The following is a 26,708-nucleotide window of genomic DNA, read 5'->3' as shown; positions in this document are numbered from 1 at the left end:
TTTGATATTGACTCACCATAATCCCTGTGACTAGACCTCTCCGATGTTTTATCACCATGGGTTATCTCTTTCCTAAACACATTTTAAAGTCCATTTTAAAACATACCCCTAATTCTTTTATTGTTTTCTCTTCGTTTTCTCTTTGGTCGCCCACATTTTCTTTCTTGTTGATATTACCGAGTGGTTGGTGGTCGATAACTACCACAAAAGTTCAAATAGCTCATGGAATTTGAATAGCAATTGATCTAAGGTTAATTCTAACTACATGTAGCTTACATTTGTACATACTAATATATACATGCATTAGATAAATCATTCTGTGGAATTATTGACGTTGAAGTTTAGATATTTTAAATCTGTGAAACAAGAATACCTGTAAAACTGATGAATGCTCCCCGAAGTGCATCTAACCAATGAAATACTAATATGAGGAACAACTTGTGCAATGATCAATAACTATCGAAATATTGTTGAAATGAAATGTGTTTTTTATATATAAGGTATATGTTGATTGACATTGACCTTTACAAAATGACATTGAGTGACATTTGTTTCAATGCCATTTCCCTGCTACTTATCTGTGTGAGATATGATTAATAACTGTTTACTTATCTGTGTGAGGTATGATTAATAACTGTTTACTTATCTGTGTGAGGTATGATTAATAACTGTTTACTTATCTGTGTGAGGTATGATTAATAACTGTTTACTTATCTGTGTGAGGTGTGATTAATAACTGTTTACTTTTCTGTGTGAGGTATGATTACTAACTGTTTAAAAACCGTTGAATTATTATAAATCTTCATAAAATGAACAATATGGGCCTTGTCAAAGCTATTATCAGTATAACTATCACTGAAAACCTACACAATTTTATGCTGATCATATTGTAAACCAATCACATCTTCTCGGCTTGCTGGAAAGGTACGAGAATGTGCGATTGGTATGACGTTGCCTCGCTTTGTTCTGGAAATTTCCGTAAGGCTGATTCAAGGCTAAACTCACAGATTGAAGAAACTATTAGGAATATCTTATTTATTTAACAATGATCAAAACTTATTTCTTCTGTAAGATCAAAATCAGGCATCGATAAACAACGAATTAACTTCATATCGTATTATCTTAAGATGTCTTTCTTTTAAAATATCTTAGATCAGCCAATTTACTTTCATTTTTACTATTTCAGGACAGTTTATTGAAAACGAAAGTAGGTTTTAAATTAATTTTATTGTATTTACCAATGAAGTAAGATTTTATTTTAGCTTATGGACTTCACCTCACATATGAAACAATATTAAAGGTGCAATCAGTAACTCTGGGATATATGAGAAAAACATTTCAGAAGAGGTCATTGTAGATGAATTAAAAAACGGACAGTATTAGTTCCACTATTGGTAATCGTACTTATAGTCCAATTGCTCTTTCAAGCGATGAAATTCTTCAAAACCATGGTTCAGTTTTTGACACATTTAATATGCCAATCATTGGGTCGGGTGAATATGAGTTTCCGTACCTATACTGGATTCCTAAACTTCATAAAAACCCTTACAAAGATACATTGCTGGATCCAGTAAGTGTTCTACCAAGCCTCTATCTTTGCTCCTCACGAAAAAGAAACTTCAAACGTATTGTGCCACTACATGAGGAATATGTTTTGGTTCCAGCTGACAAAGCTAGTAACAACATTGTCTTTGTTTGTAAGCCTCAGTATTACAACTGTATTTTAAACGAACTCGGCATTAATTCCACTTTTGGTAATCATACTTATACTCCAACTACCCTTTCAAAAGATGACATTCTTCAAAACCATGCTTCAGTTTTAGACACATTTAATATTCCAGTCAATGGGTCGAATGAATATGAGTTACCGTACCTATACTGGATTCCTAAACTACATAAAAACCCTTACAAACAAAGATACATTGCTGGATCCAGTAAGTGCTCTACCAAGCCCCTATCTTTGCTCCTCACGAAAATGTTAACAGCTGTGAAGGAGAAACTTCAAACTTACTGTGCGACTACATATGTCAGAAGTGGTGTTAATCAAATGTGGATTCTAAAAAATTCTAAAGAACTTTTAGTAAACTTGAAATCACAGAATTTTTCCCAAATCAATAGCATTTAAACCTATGACTTTTCAACACTATACACGACCATTCCTCACGATAAATTAAAGACTAGACTTTTTGACATCAGAGACAGTTGCTTCTTCAACAAAAACGGAAATATTCATATCTAGTGATCAGTCACTCAAAAATTTACTTTGTTAAACACCACTCTGATTCCACGCACAAGTACTCTGAAGTTGAAATAAAAATATGCTAGAGTTCCTCATTGACAATATCTTTGTGGTATTTGGTGATCAGGTCTTCCAACAGTTTGTTGGAATTCCCATGGGCACGAATTGTGCTCCTTTATTAGCTGACCTGTTTCTATATTCATATGAAGCAAAATTTATTCAAAAACTTCTACGTGAAAAAATATCTCGCTGTGACCTTCAATTCGAATTTTCGATATATCGATGACGTTTTGTCTATTAACAACAATAGCCTTCATTCATATGTTGATTTGATATATCCCTGTGAGCTCGAAATAAAGGACACCACAGAGTCGTCCACTTCTGCTTCATACTAAGATATTTTATTGAAAGTAGACATTTTCGGCAAACTGACAACTCAACTGTATGACAAACGGGATGATTTCAGCTTCTCCATCGTCAACTTCCCATATTTGTGTAGCAATATTCCATTATCACCTACATATGGTGTTTATATATCTCAATTGATTCGATATGCAAGAGCTTGTTCTGGGTATAATCAGTTTTTAAATCGAGGTAAGCTACTGACAAACAAGTTGATGGTACAGGGATTTCAACAGTCTCGATTGAAGTAAGCATTTCGCAAATTCTATGGTCGTTATAACGATCTAGTTCGTCAATACAACCTCGCATTGAGTCAAATGCTGTCTGACGTGTTTCATACCGATTGTTAAGCCGTTCTTGGCACACTGATTTTGACTGCGGATAACTCCGTTTACCTGATCAGGATATAGGGCTCACGGCGGGTGTGACCGGTCAACAGGGGATGCTTACTCCTCCTAGGCAGCTGATCCCACCTGAATTGTGCTCTATTTTTTTTTTACCTGTTTCAATATTCATATGAAGCAGAATTTATTCAAAAACCTCTACGTGAGAAAAAAAAATATCTTGCTGTGGCCTTCAATTCGACATTTAGACATATCGACGACGTTTTGTCTATTAACAATAATAGCTTTCGTTCTGTAACGTGCAAGGGAGGTCACTGCCTGTGAACCCCCGCGGGCTCGTACCCGTGATAGAAACGGATAGCCCTGAGATGCTGCAATATGTACAATGCGCAGACTTAATCAGTTGTACTGCGCCTATATAGGATCCATTCACTGGTAGCGAACAAGTGCACTGGCAGGGAATTCCACACACCAGCACACTTCCACAAGGACAAGCAGGGATGTCCGCACACCTGCCCTTGCACAGTGATAGGCAGGGATGACCGCACACCTATCACTATATAAATAGCGGTTCTAATCAGAGACACTGGCAGGGATTTCCGCACACCAGAGCTCTACCACAAGACAGGCAGGGATGTCCTCACACCTGATCTTGCGCAGCAACAAGCATGGATGTCCACACACTTGTAGCTATGAGATGCCAAATCCAGAGCAGGGATTGACCACACACTCTGGCAGTAATAAGCAGGGATGACCGCACACTTATTACTAAGACGTACAATATAAGTAGGGAAGTCCGCACACTTATACGTACCTTACAGGGTTTGTCGAGTTTTACCTCTAGAACCGTTCTCCCCCGCACCCATCGTATAGAAGAATCCTATATATCCACAGTACCATAATGATCCGTAGTGTATAATTACTTATCAATAAAAACAAAATACTAATCATACCCAAACTTACTAATCTTTATAGAATCTACTATAGAAACACACAATGATTATAATTGTATGTACTTTAATTTAAAACTAACCATCATGAAATATTTATTTGAGTATGTCTAATAAGCAATTAAAATGACAAGGGAGATAACTCTCATAACAAATACATCTTTCCGCTTCAGTTCAAATGTCGAATCGATATATTTCTGTGAGCTCGAAATAAAAGACACCACAGAATCGTCCACTTCTGCTTCATACTTAGATATTTTATTGAAAGTAGACATTCACTGCAAACTGACAACTCAACTATTTGACAAACGGAATGATTTCAGCTTCTCCATCGTCAACTTCCCATGTTTATGTAACAATTATCCATTATTACCTGCATATGGTGTTTATATCTCTCAACTGATTCGATATGCAAGAGCTTGTTCTGCGTATGGTCAGTTTTTAAATCGAGGCAAGCTACTGACAAACAAGTTGATGGTACAGGGGTTTCAACAATCTCGATTAAAGTCAGCATTTCGAGCTAAAGTCAGCAATTCTATGGTCGTTATGACGATCTAGTTCGTCAATAAAACCTATCGTTGGGTCAAATGCTGTCTGTGTGTTTCATATCGATTGTTAGGGCGTTCTTGGCAGACTGATTTTGACAACGGATAATTTTGTTTACCTGATCAGGATATAGGTATCACGGTGGGTGTGACCAGTCGACAGGGGATGCTTACTCTTCCTAGGCACCTGATCCACCTTTGGTGTGTCCAGGGGTCCGTGTTTGCCGAATTCTCTATTTTGTATTGCTTATATGAGTCATGAGATTTATCACTGTTCATTATCTTCACCTTTTGTATATGTTCCTAACCTTCTGTTAATTTTTATCTTATTTTCTCTCGTATATGATCCTAAATTCTAAATCCTTTGCTATTCTTATCTTTAAATAGTTCGCCGTCGTGTAATCGTAAAATTAAATGATCAAGTTTTCAAACAATATTTTTAAGTGTTTAAACTATTTTCATATAACGCGTCATTCAACAATTGTCTGAAGTCTTGAAATTCTCAATAACTAATTCTCAAGCAAATAGAATGTTGGAGTTATCAAAAAGATATCTAGAGTAGACTCGGTCAGAGTATAGGGTCTCGTGGAGATCCGGGTTAGAATAGGTCCTCAGTACCCCCTTGCTTGTCGTAAGAGGCGAGTAATATGGGTGGCTCTTAGGATGAGACCGCAAAATTCGAGGCAGCGTGTCACAGCAGGTATGGCACGATAATTGGTTGATTGAGGTTTTACGCCGCTTTGACAATATTTCAGACGTTTTACGGCGGTTAATTAATTGAAATATTTTTGGTTGTGAGCTATCCCTCCCTGCTCAAAGGCCGTAAGCACCGAGATTAGGCCTACATCTTGCAGCCCTTCACTGGCAATGGTGACGTCTCCATATGTGTGAAAAAATCTGGAGTGGGACGTTAAACAATATACAACTATACAACAGAGTATTGGGAGGATGTATAACTCAAAACGAATATGCAAAATTACATATGTAGCTAGAAGCATTTCAACTAATTGCAGCAAGTTATTTAGAGGAAGAAATTTATTTGGAAACAGGTTGGGTTCAACTTTAAGTTAGGCGAAAAACAGTATGAATAAAATCAATGTATGAAGTGGACCAGAATTTGACTCCAAACTATCATATTTGACAAGTGAGAGTTTTGAAAAAATTCCGCTTGTTTCCACACTGAAATAAAATGAATGTACAATTCTAAATTTTATTAAGTGGACTGTGAATCTGGTGATTTACCCTAATTTCACATCAATTTCTGTGATTTGATGCTAGCACAAAGTAAATGTCGCCGTTATTAACGTTGACCAATTGATTCCATTTTGATCTGAACTATCCGCGCAACTTAACGTCTCAATTTGAGTGAAAAATTCTCAACAAGACATTCAAAAAATCAATCAATCCACGCAACTTATATGGAATTATACTGATATCATAACTAGCGGTTCTTTATCTTTTGCTGGAGGAAACTCGTCGCTTTGCGTAATGCGTACAATATCAGACACCGAAATTCACGAGGTGAAGGGATAATGGTTAAAACTGTGCCATGTAGAGACCTGATCCGATGGGTTTGGTAAGTTGGAACATTTGTTCAAACATCGTATTTGATATCCTCAATTAAATAAACCAACCAACAAACAAATCATAATTATCCTACAAAGACCAACAGCAATTAATATCAATGTGATTTAGTCCACAAATAACAAATGTTTTGAAAATTTTGAAATAAAGTTGAAACAAGAAATCACATAATTCAGACAATTTACAATTGCGCATGAAAACAATTATCTTTATACTTTAAATAATCAATATTTCCATATTATTTTGCAAGAAAAAATGTACTATATGCAATAGGGCTGGGACGATTCAGGGTTAGCTCGATTCGTTTCGATTTCGATTCAGAACAGCACGGTTCGGTTATTTTCGATTCGGTTCATGTTAGGTCCAATTTCTCTAATGACACCACAAAAATTAACAATTTTAATGAGTAGCATATTTGATTTTATTTTATTTAAGTTATATAACTATAAGTCATCATTTGTAAACAGCATATCTATTCATAATGGCATTTTATAACTTTGATAGAAAAAAGAAAACACTGACAGTCTATCAAAATTTGTTATATTAATGTGCTGCATCAGATATGGATTATTAAACAAATCTATAGTGAATCTAAAATGTATATGATATTGTTTTCATTGATATGCAAAAATTCAACAATTCTATCAATTGGGTCTTTGAAAATATCTCCTTTATTGGTTTACTTCTCTCTCATATTAACTGTCAAATCTGTGTCATTACCTACGATGTTGAAATCACTCCACCACTGACAGAAATGTTATATGTCATGTAAAGATAAATTGCAATGACCTTACGGACCATATTCTGTTGGTATCTGAGTGGTGAAAATGTTCAACACAGTAGTGATTTAAATCTCTGTTGCATAAAAACCCACATGTTTTCAACATCATTCGGACGCCATATTTGTTGTTTTGGTGTAAGTAAAATCTAAACCGAACCGAACCGAAATCCGGAATTTGTAATCGGTGCATCGAATCGAATGTTATGAATCGCGGTGCACCGAAATTTTCGGTGCACCGCACAGCCCTAATATGCAAGGTGAAGATAACGAACAATGATCAATGTCATAACTCCTACAAGCAATACAAAATAGATAGTTGGGCAAACACGGACCCCTGGACACACCAGAGGTGGGATCATATTCATATACTCCGTGTGATGCCGTGAAAACACACCGGGACAATCAGTGGACACGTCGTTTTACATGGTGGGCTAGCAGATTCAATCGCAACTTCGAAGGCGACTAGTGATTACAACACTGTTATCTTATGCATATTTATGAATCGAGTCAGATACTGTAACATACCGGTTTTCGGAGATTATCTTGTAGACTTTTCAAAAAATATTTACAATCATACACACATAATTTTGACAATTAAAACTACTCCATTTTCTTGATGTTTTACATTATAGTAAAAATACAAACATAAAATCCTCCAATTAATGAATTCACATGAGAACAAAAACCAATTTCTAAAACAGCGTCACAAAAATAAAAGCTAAAACACTATTGACATCAATGTTCTAGGAAAGAAAGAAAATGCACATAAAAAACAAAACCACAGATCACAAATTAAAACCCTGACGAAAGAGGTTGGTCTTTAAATCTCTTTTAAAACAGTCAAGTTTCTAAATATCCCTTCGTTTACATGGCAGACCGTTCTAAAGTGTCACTGCCGCCTTGTTAAACGCCCGCTCTCCATGAGTATTTGTCCTTGTTACAGTTACAGGCTGATTCTGATCTCAATCGGTATGTATGATGTTATCAGTTCCTACAAATAGCAAGCAGCCATTTTGTGAAGGCACTTGAAAACATACAGGATGTGTATTTAATTGCTGGGATAAAATTTAGAAATTCATTTCAAAATTAAGGATTATCTCTCTCATGCATACCGCTTATCCTAGGACGAATTTGGCTCCAGTTTTTGGCACTCTAGTGTTCCTTTTAGCTCTTACAAGTTGATTGTTATTTCGAATTTCCAAATTTTCGACTTGAGCATCACCGAAGAGACATTATTTGTCGAAATGCGCATCTGGTGCATCAAAATTGGTACCGTATAAGTTTTACATACAACATAATTTTGTACTGAATAAGGTACTCGACTGGAAGCCAAAACCATTGGATCTGAAAAGGTGTAATGTTTGTATTTGCCTGTTCGCATCACCACTCTGGCAGCAGTATTCTCTGCAGGCTAAAGTTTGTTCGTGTATTGTTTGTTCAGTCCATATAAAAAGGCATTTTCATTATCTAATTTCGATGTTACCAAAGAGTTCACAAGAGTCTTACATTGAGTGACTAGATCGGTACACCGACTATTTACTATCCATTAAGTTTTTAGCGTTTAGATGCTTATCAATTCTTGCCGAAACTACTTTACTTTTTTCAACAATTCGGGACATAAAAGGGAGATTTGAAACCGGACGATAGTTCTATCTAATCCAGGTTTCTTTAAGAAAGGCCCGATAGTTGTCTGTTTGATCATGCTTGGAACAGAAGAATCAATAAGAGATTTGTTGACTAAAGATGTCAACATAATAGGTATGTTGGTATAGGATCAATTTTGCAGGACTTAGAAGGCGAAATCATTAAAAGCTTTTTAATTTCATCATATGTCGGAGAAATTTCAATTCATGGATCACCAGTGAAGTTTACATCTGCTGGTAAGACATGAGCGGACTTTCTAGTGGTATGGTTGTGAGATTGTAAGGTTTCCCTGGACATACCAGAAGTGTGATCAGGTGCCTAGGAGGAGTAAGCATCCTCTGTCGACCGATCACACCCGCCTTGAACCCTATGTCTTAATCAGGTAATCGAAGTAATCCGTAGTCAAAATCAGTGTGTTAAGGACGGCCTACACGTTAGACAGCATTTGACCCAACGATAGGTTATACTGGCAAACTTGATCATTATATAAACGACCAAAACATTTGTGAAATTCTGACTTGAAACTATGTAATCTTTGTCTACTAAACGAGGTACAGTACATTGAAAATGAACATCATGTTTCGAATATTTGCAGTCTATATAGTGACATTAGGTTATATTGTATTCTATGTTATCACGTGATGAAACTTTCAGGAAGAGAAAAAGCAATCAACTACATGCATGGAGGATATCAATGTAATGTATTTCCTTGTTTTGCATTTGCGTCCTCATTGATATACGAGATAATAACACATAATTTGTAGACTGGTGTGCAACCTTCTGACTTATAATGTATAAATCTAGTTACATGTATTTTTTATATTTTGTGATTTGTGTGTTGCTCCTGTCTTCAGAAAGTTTGAGCAACACAAATCGAGGAAACTGCGGAAGGTAAGTTTTTGCACAAGAGGTACATGAATGCCTCAACATGCATTTCTTTTCCTTTGCATGTAAATTAGATACTAGTATTCAAAATTTAAAGTTTTCAAAAGAGAGGTTATTAATCAGTTCTTAAAATCAAACTACATGAAATATGTTTTCAGAATTTAATCTGACAAAAATTCAGGATGACATCATTTGCAGTTGGTAAAATTTCAGCTTGTTGAAAGCCTATTATTTTACACCTTATTTACAATGTAACAGCAAAAGTATTTTATTATGGAATATTGATATTCACCCTAAATGGAATATAAGACAATATGTGTACAGTCTGATTTCCAGAGAAAAAAGCTGCTAAACCTGGTATAACTGTTCGACAAAATTTGTATCTCTGCTTGCAAAATTTTCAAACATCAAGCCACATCCATACAATGCAATGTTGCCTGATATCCATTTATTACTAGGAAAACTGAATGCAGAAGACACTTTCTATGAACATTGTATTTTTCATAACCCTAGGAAATGGGTTCTGTATTGGGCAAGACTAGCATGGGAATATCTCTAGGATGGGACCAAAATGTAACGTTAATGACTGTAATGTTTTCATCTGTTGAAGCCACATAATTTTTGTTGACATAGAATATCAGTTTGGTTTATGTCAGTTTCCAGTTCATGGATTTCTTTTCAGGGATTATTTCTTTAACCCACTCCTTAGAGAACGTAAATCAAATTTCGTTATAGTTGCAAACTTATGTTAACACATTGTCCACACAACTATTTTGTGGTTTTGCTCCCTTTTTTATAACAATTTCACCCCCTTACATAATTCCCTGCAGAGCTTTAATAACCATGACATTGTTCATACCATAGAAATATTAGCTTATTATCTGCCATTCATCTATTTTTCAAGCTATTCTACATACTTTTTGTGACTTTTTTCAATATGTTTAAGTTTAGTCTTACAGCTAGCATTGAGTTTCGTATTTGATATCTAACCACCATACACTTTGGTATTACGAGGAAATAAAAGAAATGACTGTTACAAAACGGATACGCACAGAATGATGTTGCAGAAGTTTATTTGTTTTAAGTCCATTCAAGACTATTTCACTCATACTCCATCTATGAGTGAAGTGCCGCAAATTTACAACACCACTCAGCTCCATAACAGTATTCTTTATTGCACCAACGGATACCGGTCGCGGTAGCGTGGCTAAGTTAGGGCATTCACTTCCCAACTGGAAATTCCATTCCGGCAATGCGTCAAATATAAGACGGTAAAAATAGATAATGACTGTTTCTTCGCCAAGCACCCCTATTTAAAAGAATGAAATCGCGGTTATTTCGGATCTGACCTTAAAACGGAGGTGTTCGCAAAATGTCTGACATGAGTGACATTCCTACACGAATCTCGAATGGGACGTGAAACAAATAAGAAAACAATCCTAATCGTACCCACGCATTACTAATATGTCTGATTTTCTCTGAACTGATTACCAATTCATACGTTGAAGTGTGTATTTTGCAGAGACGGAGAAATCAACTGTTGCAATAATTACTACAAAGCGAGAAACACCTGTGTTGGTAAGATAAACCCTTTTATAATTTTTCTTGAAATTCATTATATTAATTACCACTTTGTTTTCATATTGTTTCGTTTCTTGTAACAACATTGTCGTTGTCAGGCTTATTATTACAACTCTGTCTTAAACGAACTTGGTTTTAATTCCACATTTGGTAATCCTACTTATACTCCAAGTTCCCTTTCAAAAGATGAAAGTCTTCAAAGTCACGCTTCAGTTTTAAACACATGAAAGGCGAATGTAAAACTTATACGGTACCAATTTTGAAGCACCAGATGCGCATTTCGACAAATAATGTCTCTTCAGTGATGCTGAACCGAAATGTTTGAAATCCGAAATAACTATGAAGTTTTGAAGCTAAATATAGCCAAAACCAGCGTGCCAAAAAAGTGGAGCCAAATTCGTCCAAGGACAAGAGCTATGCATGAGGGAGATAATCCTTAATTTTGAAATGAATTTCTAAATTTTATAACAGCAATTAAGTATAACGAACAGTGATCAATCTCATTACTCCTATGCAGCGTTTTCCATCCACAGTTTGAACATTTATATGATTCTAACTTACCATTGGACATCATAAAACCCTCATCACCTTCTGAAATACTACCATGGAAACTACTAAAACCCAAAGTAAACTTTCTGAAAATAAAAAAAATCTTAAACAAATTCCGCCATTTTCAAGCAAAAATTATCCGAAATAAAACAATCCAAACATACTACATTTGATATCCACACAGATGGTTCAAAAGACCAAATTAAAGTCGCTGCTCCTGCAGTAATCACAAACGAAGTTTTCTCTGCACGACTTCCAAATGAAGCAACAATTTATACTATTTTAGCAAAGGCTATTCAGCTTGCGTTCGAAAACATACAAACTAATGACAAACATTTTACTATATTCTCAGACTCCCTATCATGTCTTCAGTCAATGAACAACATGAATATTGATCATCCATATATTTTGGATATCTTACACCGGTACTATCTTTTAACTAAACAAGGTAAAATAGTTGAGTTCTGCTGGATCCCCAGTCACATTGGTATCCTTGGCAACACCAAAGCGGACAAAACGGCCAAAAATGCACTTCAAGGTGATATTGTACACTTCAAAATTCCATACACTGATTTTGAATATTTCATAAAACTATAGGTAAATTCTGTTTGGCAAATTTATTGGAATTTCTGTGATACAAGTAAACTTTATTCTATTCAAAACAAAGTAAACAAATCGTGTAACATCGTAATGAAACGCCAAGACGAAGTGATTATTTTAAGAATACGCATTGGACATTCAAAATTGACACATTCATACCTACTAAACAGAGAACCTCAGCCTGAATGCATATCTTGTAACTGTACATTAACTATACATCTCTGGTGTGTCCAGGGGTCCGTGTTTGCCCAACTATCTATTTTGTATTGCTTATAGGAGTTATGAAATTGATCACTGTTCGTTATCTTCACCTTGCATCACATTTTTTTTTAGAATGTAGTGATTTTACGCCCATACGAAATAGACTTTTTAATAGTGTGCAATCAATAAAAGAATTTTTTTTACAAATATCGACAATCATTATATTATACAAAATTTACAAGAATGCGACTTTTACAGAAAAATTTGAAAATTTTTATAATGCAACTGTTTATATAGAGTCTACACTAATTATTTTTTTGTTTTTAACCTGCTTATATACATGTATTTTTGACTTTTATGTCCGTCGGATGGGACGTTAAAAAATGTCCCGTGTCAAGAATCACAACCCCTTGGCACGCAAAAGATCGTTTCCCTGATGTTCGAAAAAGAGTAGGCTCACTGGGGGCCCTCAGGGAAACTCAAACACTCACAACCAAACATTATTGAATTAGTTAATCGCCGTAAAATGGCTGAAATATTGCCAAAACGGCGTTAAACCCTAATTAATCAATCAATCAATCATTACTCCTATAAGCAATACAAAATAGATGGTTGGGCAAACAAACCCCTGGACACACCAGGGGTGGGAGCAGGTGTCTAGGAGGAGTAAGCATCCTCTGTCGACCGGTCAAACCCTCCGTGAGCCCTATGTCCTGATCAGGTAAACGGAGTTATCCGTAGTCAAAATCAGTGTGCCAAGAACGGCCTAAAAATCGGTATGAAACATGTCAGACAGCATTTGACCCAATGATAGGTTGTATTGACGAACTAGATCGATATAACGACCATAGCATTTGCGGAATGCTGACTTCAATCGAGGCTGTTGAAACCCCTGTACTATCAACTTGTTTGTCATTTAATGGGACGAAGGAATATGAGTTAGCGTACCTATACGGGATTCCAAAACTTCACAAAAACCTTTACAAATAGAGATATGTTGCTGGATCCAGTAAACGTTTAACTACTATAGTAAGCCTCTCTTTGCTCCTCACCAAAATATTAACTGAGATGAAGGAGAAACTTCAAATGTATTGTGCCACAACTTATACCCGAAGTTGTGAAAATCAAATGTTGGTTCTAGAAATGTCTAAAGAGCTTTTAGTAAATTTTAAATCACGGAACTTTTCCAAAATTAAGAACATCAAAACGTATTCATGACCCTATCGACGCTGTAAACGATCATTCTTCAGAGTAATTTAAAGACTAAGGTTTTTTGACATCAAAGACAGTTACCGCTTCAATAAAAATGGAACACGGGAATATTCATATTTTGTGATCAATCATCCAAAACATTACTTCGTTAAACACCACTCTCATTCTACGTACAAGTACTCTGAAGTTGATATTAAAAAGATGCTGTTGTTCCAGATTGACAATATATATGTAATTTGGGGATCGGGTCTTCCAACAGTCAGTAGGAATTCAGTTGTCCACGAATCATGCTCCTTTATCAGCTGACCTGTTTTTATATTCATACGAGGCAGACTTTATTCAAAAGCTTCTACACGAGAAAATATCTTACTGTGGCCTTCAACTCAACATTTAAATATAATGACATTTTATCAATTGGTAATACTCATTTTTCGATTCCAGTGAACTTGAAATTCGTCTACTCCTCCTTCCTATTTGGAAGGTTTATTGAACATATACATTAACGCAAACTAACAACTCAACTTGATGATAAACACGATGACTTCAGCTTGTCTATCGTCAACTTCCCATATTTATGTAGCAATATTCCATTATCACCTGGTGTTTGTCGCTCAACTGATTCGATATACACGCACATGTTCTGCGTATGATCACTTTTTTAAAATCTACGTGCGCTATTGACAAATAAGTTGATGTTACAGGAGTTTCAATAGTCTCGATTAAAGTTAGCATTTCCGAATTGTTTGTCGTTATAATGATCTAATTTACAACGACAACCTGCCATTAGGTTGAACGTTGTCTGACGTGATTCATGAAAGGTGAAGAGACATATTATTAAGCTGTTCTTTACATACCGCTTTTAGACTACGGATGAGTCATTTATCTGATCAAAATATAGAGCTCATGACGGAAATGACTGGTCAATAGGGAATGCTTACCCCTGTTACGGACCTCATCCCACTTCTGGTCTGCCCAGGGGTCCGTGTTTGGCACTGTTTGCCCCATTCTTAACTTTCTATTCTTTAAAGGAATTCTGATATTGATCACTGTTTGTTATCTTCACTTTTCCTTTCCACTAATTTTCAGAATGTCCAAATGGAAGATATGGTTGGAACTGTTCACTGATTTGTCCGGAAAACAGATATGGAAAGAATTGTTTGAAAGCATGTAATTGCAAAGCAGATGAAACATGTGATTCAAAAAGTGGAAACTGTTCAGGTACATTTCTATTGTCTAAATGTTTTGTACTAATTATGATAAAACAAAAGTAAAATACTTGAGAGCTACCATTCAATCAAATCTTAAATGGTGCACACATATAAATGATTTCACTAAAAAGTAAACAATATATTAGGATTCCTTAGAAGAAACTTAAATATTAACTCCACCTCAGTAAATCGGACTAATCTTTAGTAAGACCGTCATTAGAGTATGCCAGTCTAATCTTTAGTTAGACCGTCATTAGAGTATGCCAGTCTAATCTTTTGTAAAACCGTCCTTAGAGTATGCCAGACTAATCTTTAGAACGACCGTCCTTAGAGTATGGTAGCTCAGTGTGCTATCGTATTGTACTGAGGACATACGTAAAATGGAAATGATTGAGATACGAGACGGATTGCTAGGTATATCAACACCTCTAGAAACTAGCAGACAGACGCACGGCGTACCATGCCATACACAATAGTCGTAGAAAGGTGGTCATGCATAAAACAGATTCGCTCCCCTCTCAGATTCCACATTACATCTTGTAGAACTCGCGTTAGGCAGAATTCAGTCTTCGTATGCTCTATATAAAATTGTAATTACATGCATCTCCCTCTCGACACTGTATTACGTGTCTCGGTTGAGTCGTTTAAAGCAGCTGATTCAGTTTCATCTCATCAATACTAATTTATGTCTTACATTGAAAATAGCTTTAAAACATTTCATTTTAATATAGCAATCCGTACCCCTCAATAAGTGATAAATTTTTCAACAAGTTAAAGCAACAAAAGCTGTAACTGACGGTGAATAAATTGAAATATAAAAGAACAAGTATTTAACATATTTGTGATTAAATACATATACCTTAATAGAATCACAGTGAATCTGAAGTAATAAACCCGTCAAATCAGCAGAAAATGTCGATTTATGAATCATTGTCATCCTGTCAGTAATTCTTGCTCGTAATCTCCGATGTGCATTGACCTCGGAGGTCACCAGTTCGGAAAAAAGCGAAAGAGAGGCACTGAACACGTGTCAGATTTGTAAACAATAACATGCCAATTTTATGGAAAATTCACCATCAAAATTTCGTTTGAGTTGCACAATTGCATATATATTACTTTCTTATACTTATAGTACTTCTTGTCATTCATGAAACGATGTAATATTTTAAACAAACAAAACGTGTAGTTACGTCAGTTTCTATCTTTGTATATGACGTAGGTCTTAGTAACCCAATTATATTCGGCAATCATCGTTCCTATGTCCGTGTATACGACACAATGGCGGTTTATACGAAACGCTCATTTTACATGTAGGTATGCTCTCAAACAATGTTTATTTTGTTGAATTTTTCTTCAGATCTTGGAGATTATATCAGTTATACGGATAGGAGTTAATTGATTCATAATTTGATAGTTGAAAATATGCCGTCAGTTACAGCTTGTATTGCTTTAAAGACGATCACTCATTCATAGTAATAGAAATTAAGAGTGATTATTTCCCATTTTTGATACAAACTCTATATTCATAGAACAACTTTTCACAAGACTTAATAACAATATATGAATTAAATGAATACACATATTAAATTTAAACAGCTTGACCGCGCACACATTGTTCATAGAAAAACTTATCAAAAAACTTAATAAGATCACGATCAAAATAAATGAATTAAATGAGGATACATATTAAAGTAATACAGTTTGACCGCGCATATGGTAAAAATACAAAGAAATACTGAAACATTGTATAGACTTCAAAGTCGATTCTCCGAGCTGATATTTAAGCAAACTTTCATGGAATTCCTGGATCCGGCAAATTGAAAAAAAAAGACGATCACTCATTCATAGTCACAGAAATTAAGAGTGATTATTTCCCATTTTTTGATACAAACTCTATATTCATAGAAAAACTTTTCACAAGACTTAATAACAATACATGTATATGAATTAAATGAATACACATATTAAATTTAAACATTTTGACCGCGGATATGGTAAAAATACAAAGAAATACTGAAACATTGTATGGACTTCAAAGTCGATTCTCCGAGCTGATATTTCAGCAAAGCTTTCATGCAATTCCTGGATCCTGCAAACTGATAAATTCCGTGTTAGATTTTTGTGTTTTCCATAGGGATTAGCAGAAAATTAGAATTCATACATGATTTTAATAATTCCCAAGGAATTTGTTAAAACCCGAAAAGTATATTAAGTTTTTCTATGTTAGGTAATTGTCCTATATCGGTATTTTAATTTTTTTTTAACAAAAGTGAATTTCTGACATGTCAGGTGACAGTCACGTCATATGAAAGGCGGGTACGGGGGACAAGACTAAGCTTTCTTATTTACAATGATTACTTTTCAACACTCAAGAATTTATTTAAATCTGGAGGAATTGCACATCTTATTATTTATCTATTTTATTTTATTTTATTATGCCATCCTTGAAAAGGGGAACATATTAGTATGCAAATGTTGGTAGGTTGGTCAGTAGACCGAGTTTTATCCACTCAATATGTCAAAAACTTTCTTTTAGAGACATCAAAATTGGTACGCTGGTTACCCTTTAGAAGTAAATGTTTCCTATTGAGGTCAACAGATAAAAGGTCAAGGGTAAAACTGGACATAGCAAGATATTGTCTGCTCAATATTTTAGAACCCTTTGCATGACAGACGTCAAACTTAGTGTACAGGTTTTCCCTACGAAGAGGGTGTCCTCAAATGAATTTGAAAACTAAAGGTCAATTATCAAATTGGACATAGTAAGATATTGTTTGCTCAATATATTGATAACCATTTGCTTGATACCAATACAAGTTATTACACTTGTACATTTCAAAGAATAGATGACCCCAATTGATTTTGAGGTCTCAATGTCAAGGGACATAAGAAAATATTGCCTCTTAAATATCTGGACTGGAAGCCATAAAAGACATTCAAACCCCTTAAAACCGATTTTATTACCTTTAGTTAACCGCCGTAAAATGTTTGAAACCTTACCAAAACTGCGTTAAATCGAACATAATCAACCTGGAGAACCTACTGCACTACATACATTAAACCTGGTACATCCTAAAGAGGTAATTACCCTAATGATTTTGAGATCAAGGGTCAAACTACTCCCTGGACGAGTGGTTAGAGCATTGCGCTTAAAATCACACGGTCTCTCACCTCTGTCGGCGCGGGCTCGAATCCTGCTCACGCCGGTAAATTAGAAAGTTTCCCAGTTTACTTTCGGAAGGTCGCTGGTCTATTCCCAGGTACATTGTATCTGGGTTCTCTCTTCCACCAATAAAAACTGGACGCCACCATATAACTGAAAAATTGTTGAATGTGGCGGAAAACATCAATCAATTAATCAATCAACTTTGGATATCAGAAAATAATGTCTGCGCAATATCTTTGGATGACAGACATTAAACAGATATACTGATACCCTCTAAAGAGTAAGGACCCCCCAATCGGTTTTCAAGTCACACATTCACTCAAGTGTCTTCTTTGGAAATGTCTGTTCATTATCTTGAGAGATCAAACTCGGTATCGTGGTTGTCCCTGACTAGTAAACAATCCATTTTTTTTTACTGTCATTAGCCTACATACATTCTGAATTTAATCCTTTTCAATGTTGCCGCACATATATATTGCTAAAACATTTCTTGCTTTCATTATCTGTTTTTGAAATGAAGACCGAATACGGGAGTATTTGAATTATATACATAGACACAATAATCGAACTGACTGGCAACCTAACATGATTACGTCATCAGAGAAAATTTTCTGAAGCTGTACTCTCACGGTTCATTTGATTGTTTTCAATGTTTTTACACATGCATAGTGGCAACATTTGTTGCTAATTTTAATAATTGGACACTAGATTAAGGAATCAGTTTATCACTGAAGAATTATAGCTCAATTTATTGGCTATGTGGTATGTATTGATATATTTATCTCTTTTCAGTTAAACCTGGATATTGCAGAAACAGGACTGGGTATGTATTGTACTTCTTACATTACCTTTCGTGGATTGTGTCTGTTTCAAGAGGCATTATAGTTTAAAATCGTATACATATAGTTATTTTGTATCATCCTTTTACCGGGAAATGATAACGTACATGCATTTTTGCAAATTTTGAACGTTAGATCACATACTGAAGTAAAATCGACAATCAATGGAAATTGAAGGGAAAATATTCGACATAAGTCATTGTCACTTGAAATTTTGAGAAATATCATTTGTAGTATTTACAGAGTGCGATGTGGCTTTCTAGTGTCTGTACTTTGCAATAAGAAAGTCCACACACGCAATATATATGCAAGACTCTAAAGTGCGATGGTCGCTCCAAAATGCGATGGTCTGCGGCAAAGTGGGATGGTTTGTTAACGTTACGGACGCCAAAGTGCGATGGTTACGCCAAAGTCCGATGGTGCGGAGTTCAGTAACATTTGTGACGCCACATCATTGTGAAGTAATTCCTAAAGTCTTTCAAAATAACACCGAAGAAATGTTACTTGGGCGATAGCAATGGCAAGGTTTACACTGTTGAGGATAGTGAGAACGGCAAAGTACATCTGTTGTCGAACTATCTTCTTCGCCGTAAACATTCTAAAATTCATGATCATTTATTATTTTGACGTACACGTATTAAATTGATAAATTCCTTGGGATATGTCATAATACAAAACATTCTCTACGATTTCTTATTGGAAAATTTTGTGTTTAATAACACGACAACTAAATGGTAATGAAATAAGTTCTTATTCTTATTTTTTGTTCATGGATTTTGTACTGATATTTTGGTTCAAATTGTACCAAAACACTGTGTCGTTTACAATGGATCATCGCACTTTGGCGTGACACATCATCGGGGTTTGGCGCAAAGCATCGCACTTTGGTGTGATCATCACACTTTGGAGTCCTATATATATATATATATATATATATATATATATATATATATATATATTCAGTATTTGATATAGTAAATAAATACATCTAATAAAAAAAAAGTCAAGAAACACAAAACTCGAGTAAGTAACGTCAACATATCACGACGTAAGTAATTGTCCTTTGTGACATTATAATAAATTACACTGATAGCGATATAATGCACACAATATTTGACAACACTTGGAAATCAATTATAGAGTTTGGTTAAATGTAGTTTCAATTTTAAACAGTTATTTTCTGTTAAGTTTGGGATTAAACAATTTTATAAAGTAGTCTTCCTTTGTAACTCTGGACATTTCGCAGTCATTATACATTATATAAAATTTAAATATGTTGAAATTTCTATGACCACAATTGGCAAAATGTTCGAAACATGGTGAATTTCTGATACTTGGATCGCGAATTTGCTGCTTGTGGACGCACACACTAGCCTTCAGTTTCCTGGTTTGTCCGATTTAGTTTTCATTACAGGTAGGGCAGGTCATGCAATAACTTAAACTAGATATTAATATTATGCATCAAATCACAGCGTTGGACTTGAAGGTATCTTATTTGTAAATAAAGTACCTTTTTATCATTCCAGGATAAATCACAAAACAAATATATAAAATAATTCAGAGCTTGTATCAATATGTGTGTGTATGTGTATACAAGTATATATTTCATGTAAAGCAATCTTATTTTTTATCTTCCCTTTCAAGCAGATTTGTATGAAATGTAGAGAGAAAATTTTCTTTAGGATGACACAAAATAACTACATGCATACGATTAGGCCAAATACTATATCTCGATATACGCATCTGGTGCATCAAATTGGCACCGTATAAGTTTTACATTATGACCCCTGGGTCGAGGCCTCTGCTGGTGGACTGTTAGTCCCCGAGGGTCTCTACAGCCCAGTAGCTAAGTACTTCGTTACTGGCTTGAAAATACGGATGTATATTTAATTGCTGTTATAAAATTTAGAAATTCATTTCAAAATTAAGGATTATCTCCCTCATGCATAGCTCTTATCATTGGACGAATTTGGCTCCACTTGTTTGGCACGCTGTTTTTGGCTATATTTAGATCTAAAACTTCATAGTTATTTTGGATTTCAAACATTTCGGTTGAGCATCATTGAAGAGACATTATTTGTCGAAATGCGCATCTGGTGCATCAAAATTGGTACCGTATAAGTTTTACATTATTATAAAACATATATAGGATAACACGTCTTTTTGGGAGTGATCCCTTTGAACAGTTTACATATATGCAAGATGATAGGTAAATTAATACTATATATAAAACATACAGGGACATGAAAAGAAAAACAATGCCATTAAAGATGATTGTATGGGAGATTTCTTCCTTACTAATAACAGTTGATGGGGTTTAATATCCTATGTAATATGTTAAAGTTGCGATATTTGATCCTTTTGATTTTTTTCTAGGATATTGAATCATAATGCATTTTATATAAGATTCATTATCCTATTGAAACTATTGGGATAATTTTTCCTATTTGGATTTTTAGTCCCATAGGATTTTGATAGGGCAACAAATCCCCATTCTCCTACAGTATTTTTATCTTAAGGAGCTTATATTTCTTATTGTACTAGCTGTAGTAAGTTCACCCTTGATAAGGGAAATATTGCAAAAAAATCACACCAGATACACGTTGTTTGTTTTTATGTATCTGTGTTGTAAATGGTAGCAAAAAATCCAGATTTTTCGTGTACGAAGTTAGATGTCGCACTGTAAGTATGATATGTTAGACCGTTTTTGGCACACTGAATTTGACTGTGGATTATTCCATTTACTTGATATGTTGCCGTTGCATAATTACATGTGGATGTGCCAAAGAAGATTTCTATTTTCAATAATTATTAAATAAAATGTCTTATGTGGAAATATTAAAAAGCATTGTTTCAATAAGCAATAAGCTATTCTACATACTGTTTGTGACTTTCTTGTTTCAAAATGTCTAAGTTTAGCATTACAGCTAGCATTGAGTTTCGTATTTGATACACTTTACTATTACGAAGAAATAAAAGAAATGACTGTTACAAAATAGATATACACAGAATGATGTTGCAGAAGTTTATTTGTTTTATGTCCATTCAAGACTTTTCACTCATACTCCAGCTATGAGTGAAGTGCCGCAAATTTACAACACCGCTCAGTTCTATAACAGTATTCTTTATTGTACCAACACAAACCGGTCGCGGTAGCGTGGCTAGGTTAAAGCGTTCGCTTCCCAACTGGAAATTCCATTCCGTCAACGTGTCAAACATAAGACGGTGAATATAGATAATGACCGTTTCTTCTCGCTAAGTACTCCGTATTAGAAAGAAAGGAAGTCGCGGTTATTTCGGATATGACCTGAAAACGGAAGTCAGAATAGGTGTTGGCATGATAAAGAATAGCTCCCTCATATATGTACTTCAAAATGTGTGACATGAGTGACCTCTCTACACGCATCTTGAATGGGACGTGAAACAAGTAAGAAAACAATCCTAATCGTACCCACGCATTACTAATATGTCTGATTTTCTCTGAACTGATTACCAATTCATACGATTAAGTGTGTATTTTGCAGAGACGGAGAAATCAAATGTTGCAATAATTACTACCAAGCGAAAAACACCTGTGTTGGTAAGATCAAACTCTTTCATAAATTTCCTTGAAATTCATTATATTAATTACCACTATGTTTTCATGTTATTTCGTTTTTTGTAACAACATTGTCGTTGTCAGGCTTATTATTACAACTCTGTCTTAAACTAACTTGGTTTTAATTCCATACTCCAAGTTCCCTTCCAAAAGATGAAAGTCTTCAAAGTCACGCTTCAGTTTTAAACGTTAATGGGACGAACGGATATGAGTTACCGTAACTATACTGGATTCCAAAACTTTACCAAAGCCCATACAAATAGAGATATGATGTTGGATCCAGTAAACGTTTGACATCAAAACGTATTACCTTTTCAACACTGTAAACGACCATTCTTCACAATGAATTAAAGACTAGGGTTTTTGACATCGTATACAGTTGCTGCTTCAATACAAACACGGGGATATTCATATTTTCATCCAAAACAAATTACGTCGTTAAAGACCACTCTTATTCTTCGCACATGTACAAGTTCTCTGAAGTTGATATTAAAAAGATTCTGGATTTCCACATTTACAATATCTATGTAGTCTGGGGATCGGGTCTTCCATCAGTCAGTAGCAATTCCCTTGTCCACGAATCATGCTCCTTTATTAGCTGACCTGTTTTTATATTCTTATGAGGCAGAATTTATTCAAAAGCTTCTACTTGAGAAAAATATCTTACTGTGGCCTTCAACTCAACATTTAGATGCCAGGTGAAGATAACGAACAGTGATCAATCTCATAACTCCTCTAAGCTATACAAAATAGATAGTTGGGCAAACACGGACCCCTGGACACACCAGAGGTGGGATCAGGTGCCTAGGAGAAGCAAGCATCTCTTGTTGACCGGTCACACCCGCCGTGAGCCCTACATCTTGATCAGGTAAATGGAGTTATCCGGAGTCAAAATTAGTGTGCCAAGAACGGTTTAAGAATCGGTATGAAACACGTCAGACAGCATTTGACCCAATGCAAGGTTGTATTGACGAACTAGATTGTTATAACGACCATAGAATTTGCGAAATGCTGACTTCAATCGAGACTGTTGAAACCCCTGTACCATCAACTTGTTTGTCAGTAGCTTACCTTGATTTAAAAACTGTACGCAGAACAAGGTCTTGAATATCGAACCAGTTGAGATATATAATAACGACATTTTATCAATTACTAATACTAATTTTCACTCATTTGCCGATTCTAGTGAACTTGAAATTCGTCTACACCTGCTTCATACTTGGAAACTTTATTGAACATAGACAGAGGTAAACTAATAACTCAACTTTATGACAAACATTAAGGCAAACTAACAACTCAACTTTATGACAAACACGATGACTTCTGCTTGTATATCGTCAACTTCCCAAATTTATGTAGCAATATTCCATTATCACCTGGTGTTTGTCGCTCAACTGATTCGATATGTACGCGCATGTTCTGCGTATGATCACTTTTTTAAAATCTAGGTGTGTTACTGACAAATACGTTGATGCCATAGGAGTTGCAATAGTCTCGATTAAAGTTAGCATTTCCAAATTGTTTGGTCGTTATAATGATCTATTTTACAAAGACAACCTGTCATTTGGTCGAATTCTGTCTGACGTGATTCATGAAATTGGAAGAGACATATTGTTAAGCCGTTCTTTACATACCGCTTTTGACAACGGATGATTCCGTTTACCTGATCAAAATATAGAGCTCATGACGGGAGTGGCTGGTCAATAGGGAATGCTTACCCCTGTTACGCACCTCATCTCACCTCTGGTCTGCCTAGGGGTCCGTGTTTGGCACTGTTTGCCCCATTCTTAACTTTCTATTTTTTAAAGGAATTCTGATATTGATCATTGTTTGTTATCTTCACTTTTTCTTTCCACTAATTTTCAGAATGCCCAAATGGAACACTTGGTTGGAACTGTTCACTGATTTGTCCGGATAACTCGTATGGAAAGAATTGTTTGAAACCATGTAATTGCAAACCAGATGAAGCATGTGATTCAAAAAGTGGAAAATGTTCAGGTATATTTTTATTGTCTAAATGTTTTGTACTAATTATGATAAAATAACTGTAAAATACTTCAGAGCTGCCATTCAATCAGATCTCAAATGGTACACACATATTGATGATAATACTAAAAAGCAAACGATATATTAGGATTCCTTAGAAGAAACTTTAACTCCACCTCAGTAAAGCAGACTTACTAATCTTAAGTACGACCGTCCATAGAGTCTAACAGCTCATTTAATCTAACAATTCCTACTCCTTAATAAGTGATAAATTTTTCAACAAGTTAAAGCAATACAAGCTGCAACTGACGGTAAATAAATTGAAATGTTACAGAACAAATATTTAACATAACACACTGAATCTGAAGCAATAAACCAGTCAAATCAGCAGAAAATGTCGATTCGTGAATCATTGTCATCCTGTCAGTACTTCCTGCTCGTAGTCTCTGATGTGCATTGACCTCGGAGATCACCAGTTCGGAAAAAAACGAAAAAGAGGCACTGAGCACATGTCAGATTGTAAACAATTTAACATGCCGAGTTTATAGAAAATTCACTATCAAACTTTCATTTCAGTGGCACATTTGCGTAATTGTTTCTTTCTTACACTTATAGTACTTCTTGTCATTCATGAAACGATGTAATATTTTAAACAAACGAAACGTGTAGTTACTCACGTCAGTTTCCATCTTTTTATAATATTATTGGGTCAAATGCTGTCTGACGTGTTTCGTACCGATTGTTAAGCCGTTCTTGGTACACTGATTTTGACTGCGGATAACTCCGTTTACCTGATCAGGATATGGGACTCACGGCGGGTGTAACCGGTCAACATGGGATGCTTACTCCTCCTAGGCACCTGATCTCACCTCTGGTGTGTCCAGGGGTCCGTGTTTGCCCAACTATCTGTTTTGTATTGCTTGTAGGAGTTATGAGATTTATCACTGTTCGTTATCTTCACCTTTCATATGACGTCGGTCTCAGCAACCCGATTATGTTCGGCAATAATCGTTCCTATGTCCGTGCATACGGCACATTGGCAGTTTATACGAAATGCTCATTGTAGGTATGCTCTTAAACAATATTCCCTTGTTTAATTTTCCGAATTTTTCTTCAGATCTTGGGGATTATATCAGTTATACCGATAGGAGTTAATTGATGCATAATTTGATAATTGAAAATATGCCATCAGTTACAGCTGGGCCGAGTGGTTAGAGCATCGCACTCAAAATCACACGGCCTCTCACCTCTGTCGGTGTGAATTTGAATCCCGTTCGGGCCGGTTACTGAGAAAGTTTCCCAATTTACTTTCGGAAGGTTGGTGGTCTCTTCCCAGGTACATTGTATCTGGGTTCTCTCTTCCACCAATAAAAAAAAAACTGGGCGCCACCAGATAACTGAAAAATTGTTGAGTGTGGCGGAAAACATCAATCAATGATAATGTATTGCTTTAAAGACGATCACTCATCTCATAGTAATAGAAAATAAAAGTGATTATTTCCCATTTTTGATACAAACTCTATATTCATAGAAAAAACTTTTCACATGACTTAAAAACAATATATGAATTAAATGAATACACATGTTAGATTTAAACTGCTTCATATGAATATAAAAACAGGTCAGCTAACAAAGGAGCACAATTCGTGCCCATGGGAATTCCAACAGACTTAAGTGCTAACTTCTTTATCATATGGTGAAAACATTTTCATAGTTTATTATTTTTCTTATCAAATCATTACGTTTAGAAATTAAAGAAGTATTGCACTTACATGAATGTATGCAGTATCATAGTAAAGCACATTTTAACATTCACTTAAACGGAATCGATCAATACTACTTAAAAATATGTTATCGTCCTCATATAAATTTAAAATCCAAACAATAACCAACAAAAACTGCAACCAGGATTTATCAAACGATATATTTGTTTACCGGGAATGTTTCACGAAGATGTCCTTCAATGATTGGACACTAGATTGGGGAACCATTTCATCACTGAAGAAGTATTGCTCAATTTATTGGCTATATGGTATGTATTGATATATTTATCTCTTTTCAGTTGAACTCGGATATTGCAGAAACAGGACGGGGTATTTATTGTACTTCTTACATATATAGTTTGTAAAAAGAATTCAGTATTTGATACAGTAAATACATCCAATAATAAAAGTCAAGAAACACAAAACTCGAACAACATTTTACTGTTAGCGCTTTCGGCTTTAATGCCTCTTCAGACAGTTATAAAATGAGATAATATTGCTAAGTAACGTCAACATATCACGACGTGAGTAATTGTCCTTTGTGACGTTATAATAAATTACACTGGTAGCGATATAATACACACAATATTAGACAACACTTGGAAATCAATGATATAGTTCGGTTAATTGT

The 26,708-nt window shown here is 35.2% G+C and overlaps 1 protein-coding gene across 1 annotated transcript in view; it reads left to right on the top strand.

Moving 5' to 3' along the window:
• Positions 1-26,708, top strand: part of LOC125672565 (protein draper-like) — a 144,200-nt gene that overhangs the window by 100,500 nt on the left and 16,992 nt on the right. Inside the window, exons 2-4 of the mRNA XM_056148324.1 lie at positions 22,255-22,310; positions 24,195-24,326; positions 26,377-26,407. Coding sequence (XP_056004299.1) covers positions 22,255-22,310; positions 24,195-24,326; positions 26,377-26,407 — 219 coding nt within the window. The remainder of the gene's footprint in view (positions 1-22,254; positions 22,311-24,194; positions 24,327-26,376; positions 26,408-26,708) is intronic.

The sequence above is a fragment of the Ostrea edulis genome, chromosome 9, assembly GCF_947568905.1.
Source record: "Ostrea edulis chromosome 9, xbOstEdul1.1, whole genome shotgun sequence".
In the NCBI taxonomy this organism is placed as follows: Eukaryota; Metazoa; Mollusca; class Bivalvia; order Ostreida; family Ostreidae; genus Ostrea; species Ostrea edulis.
Note: the sequence above shows the minus strand (reverse complement) of the source record. Positions and strands in the feature narration are given on the sequence as shown.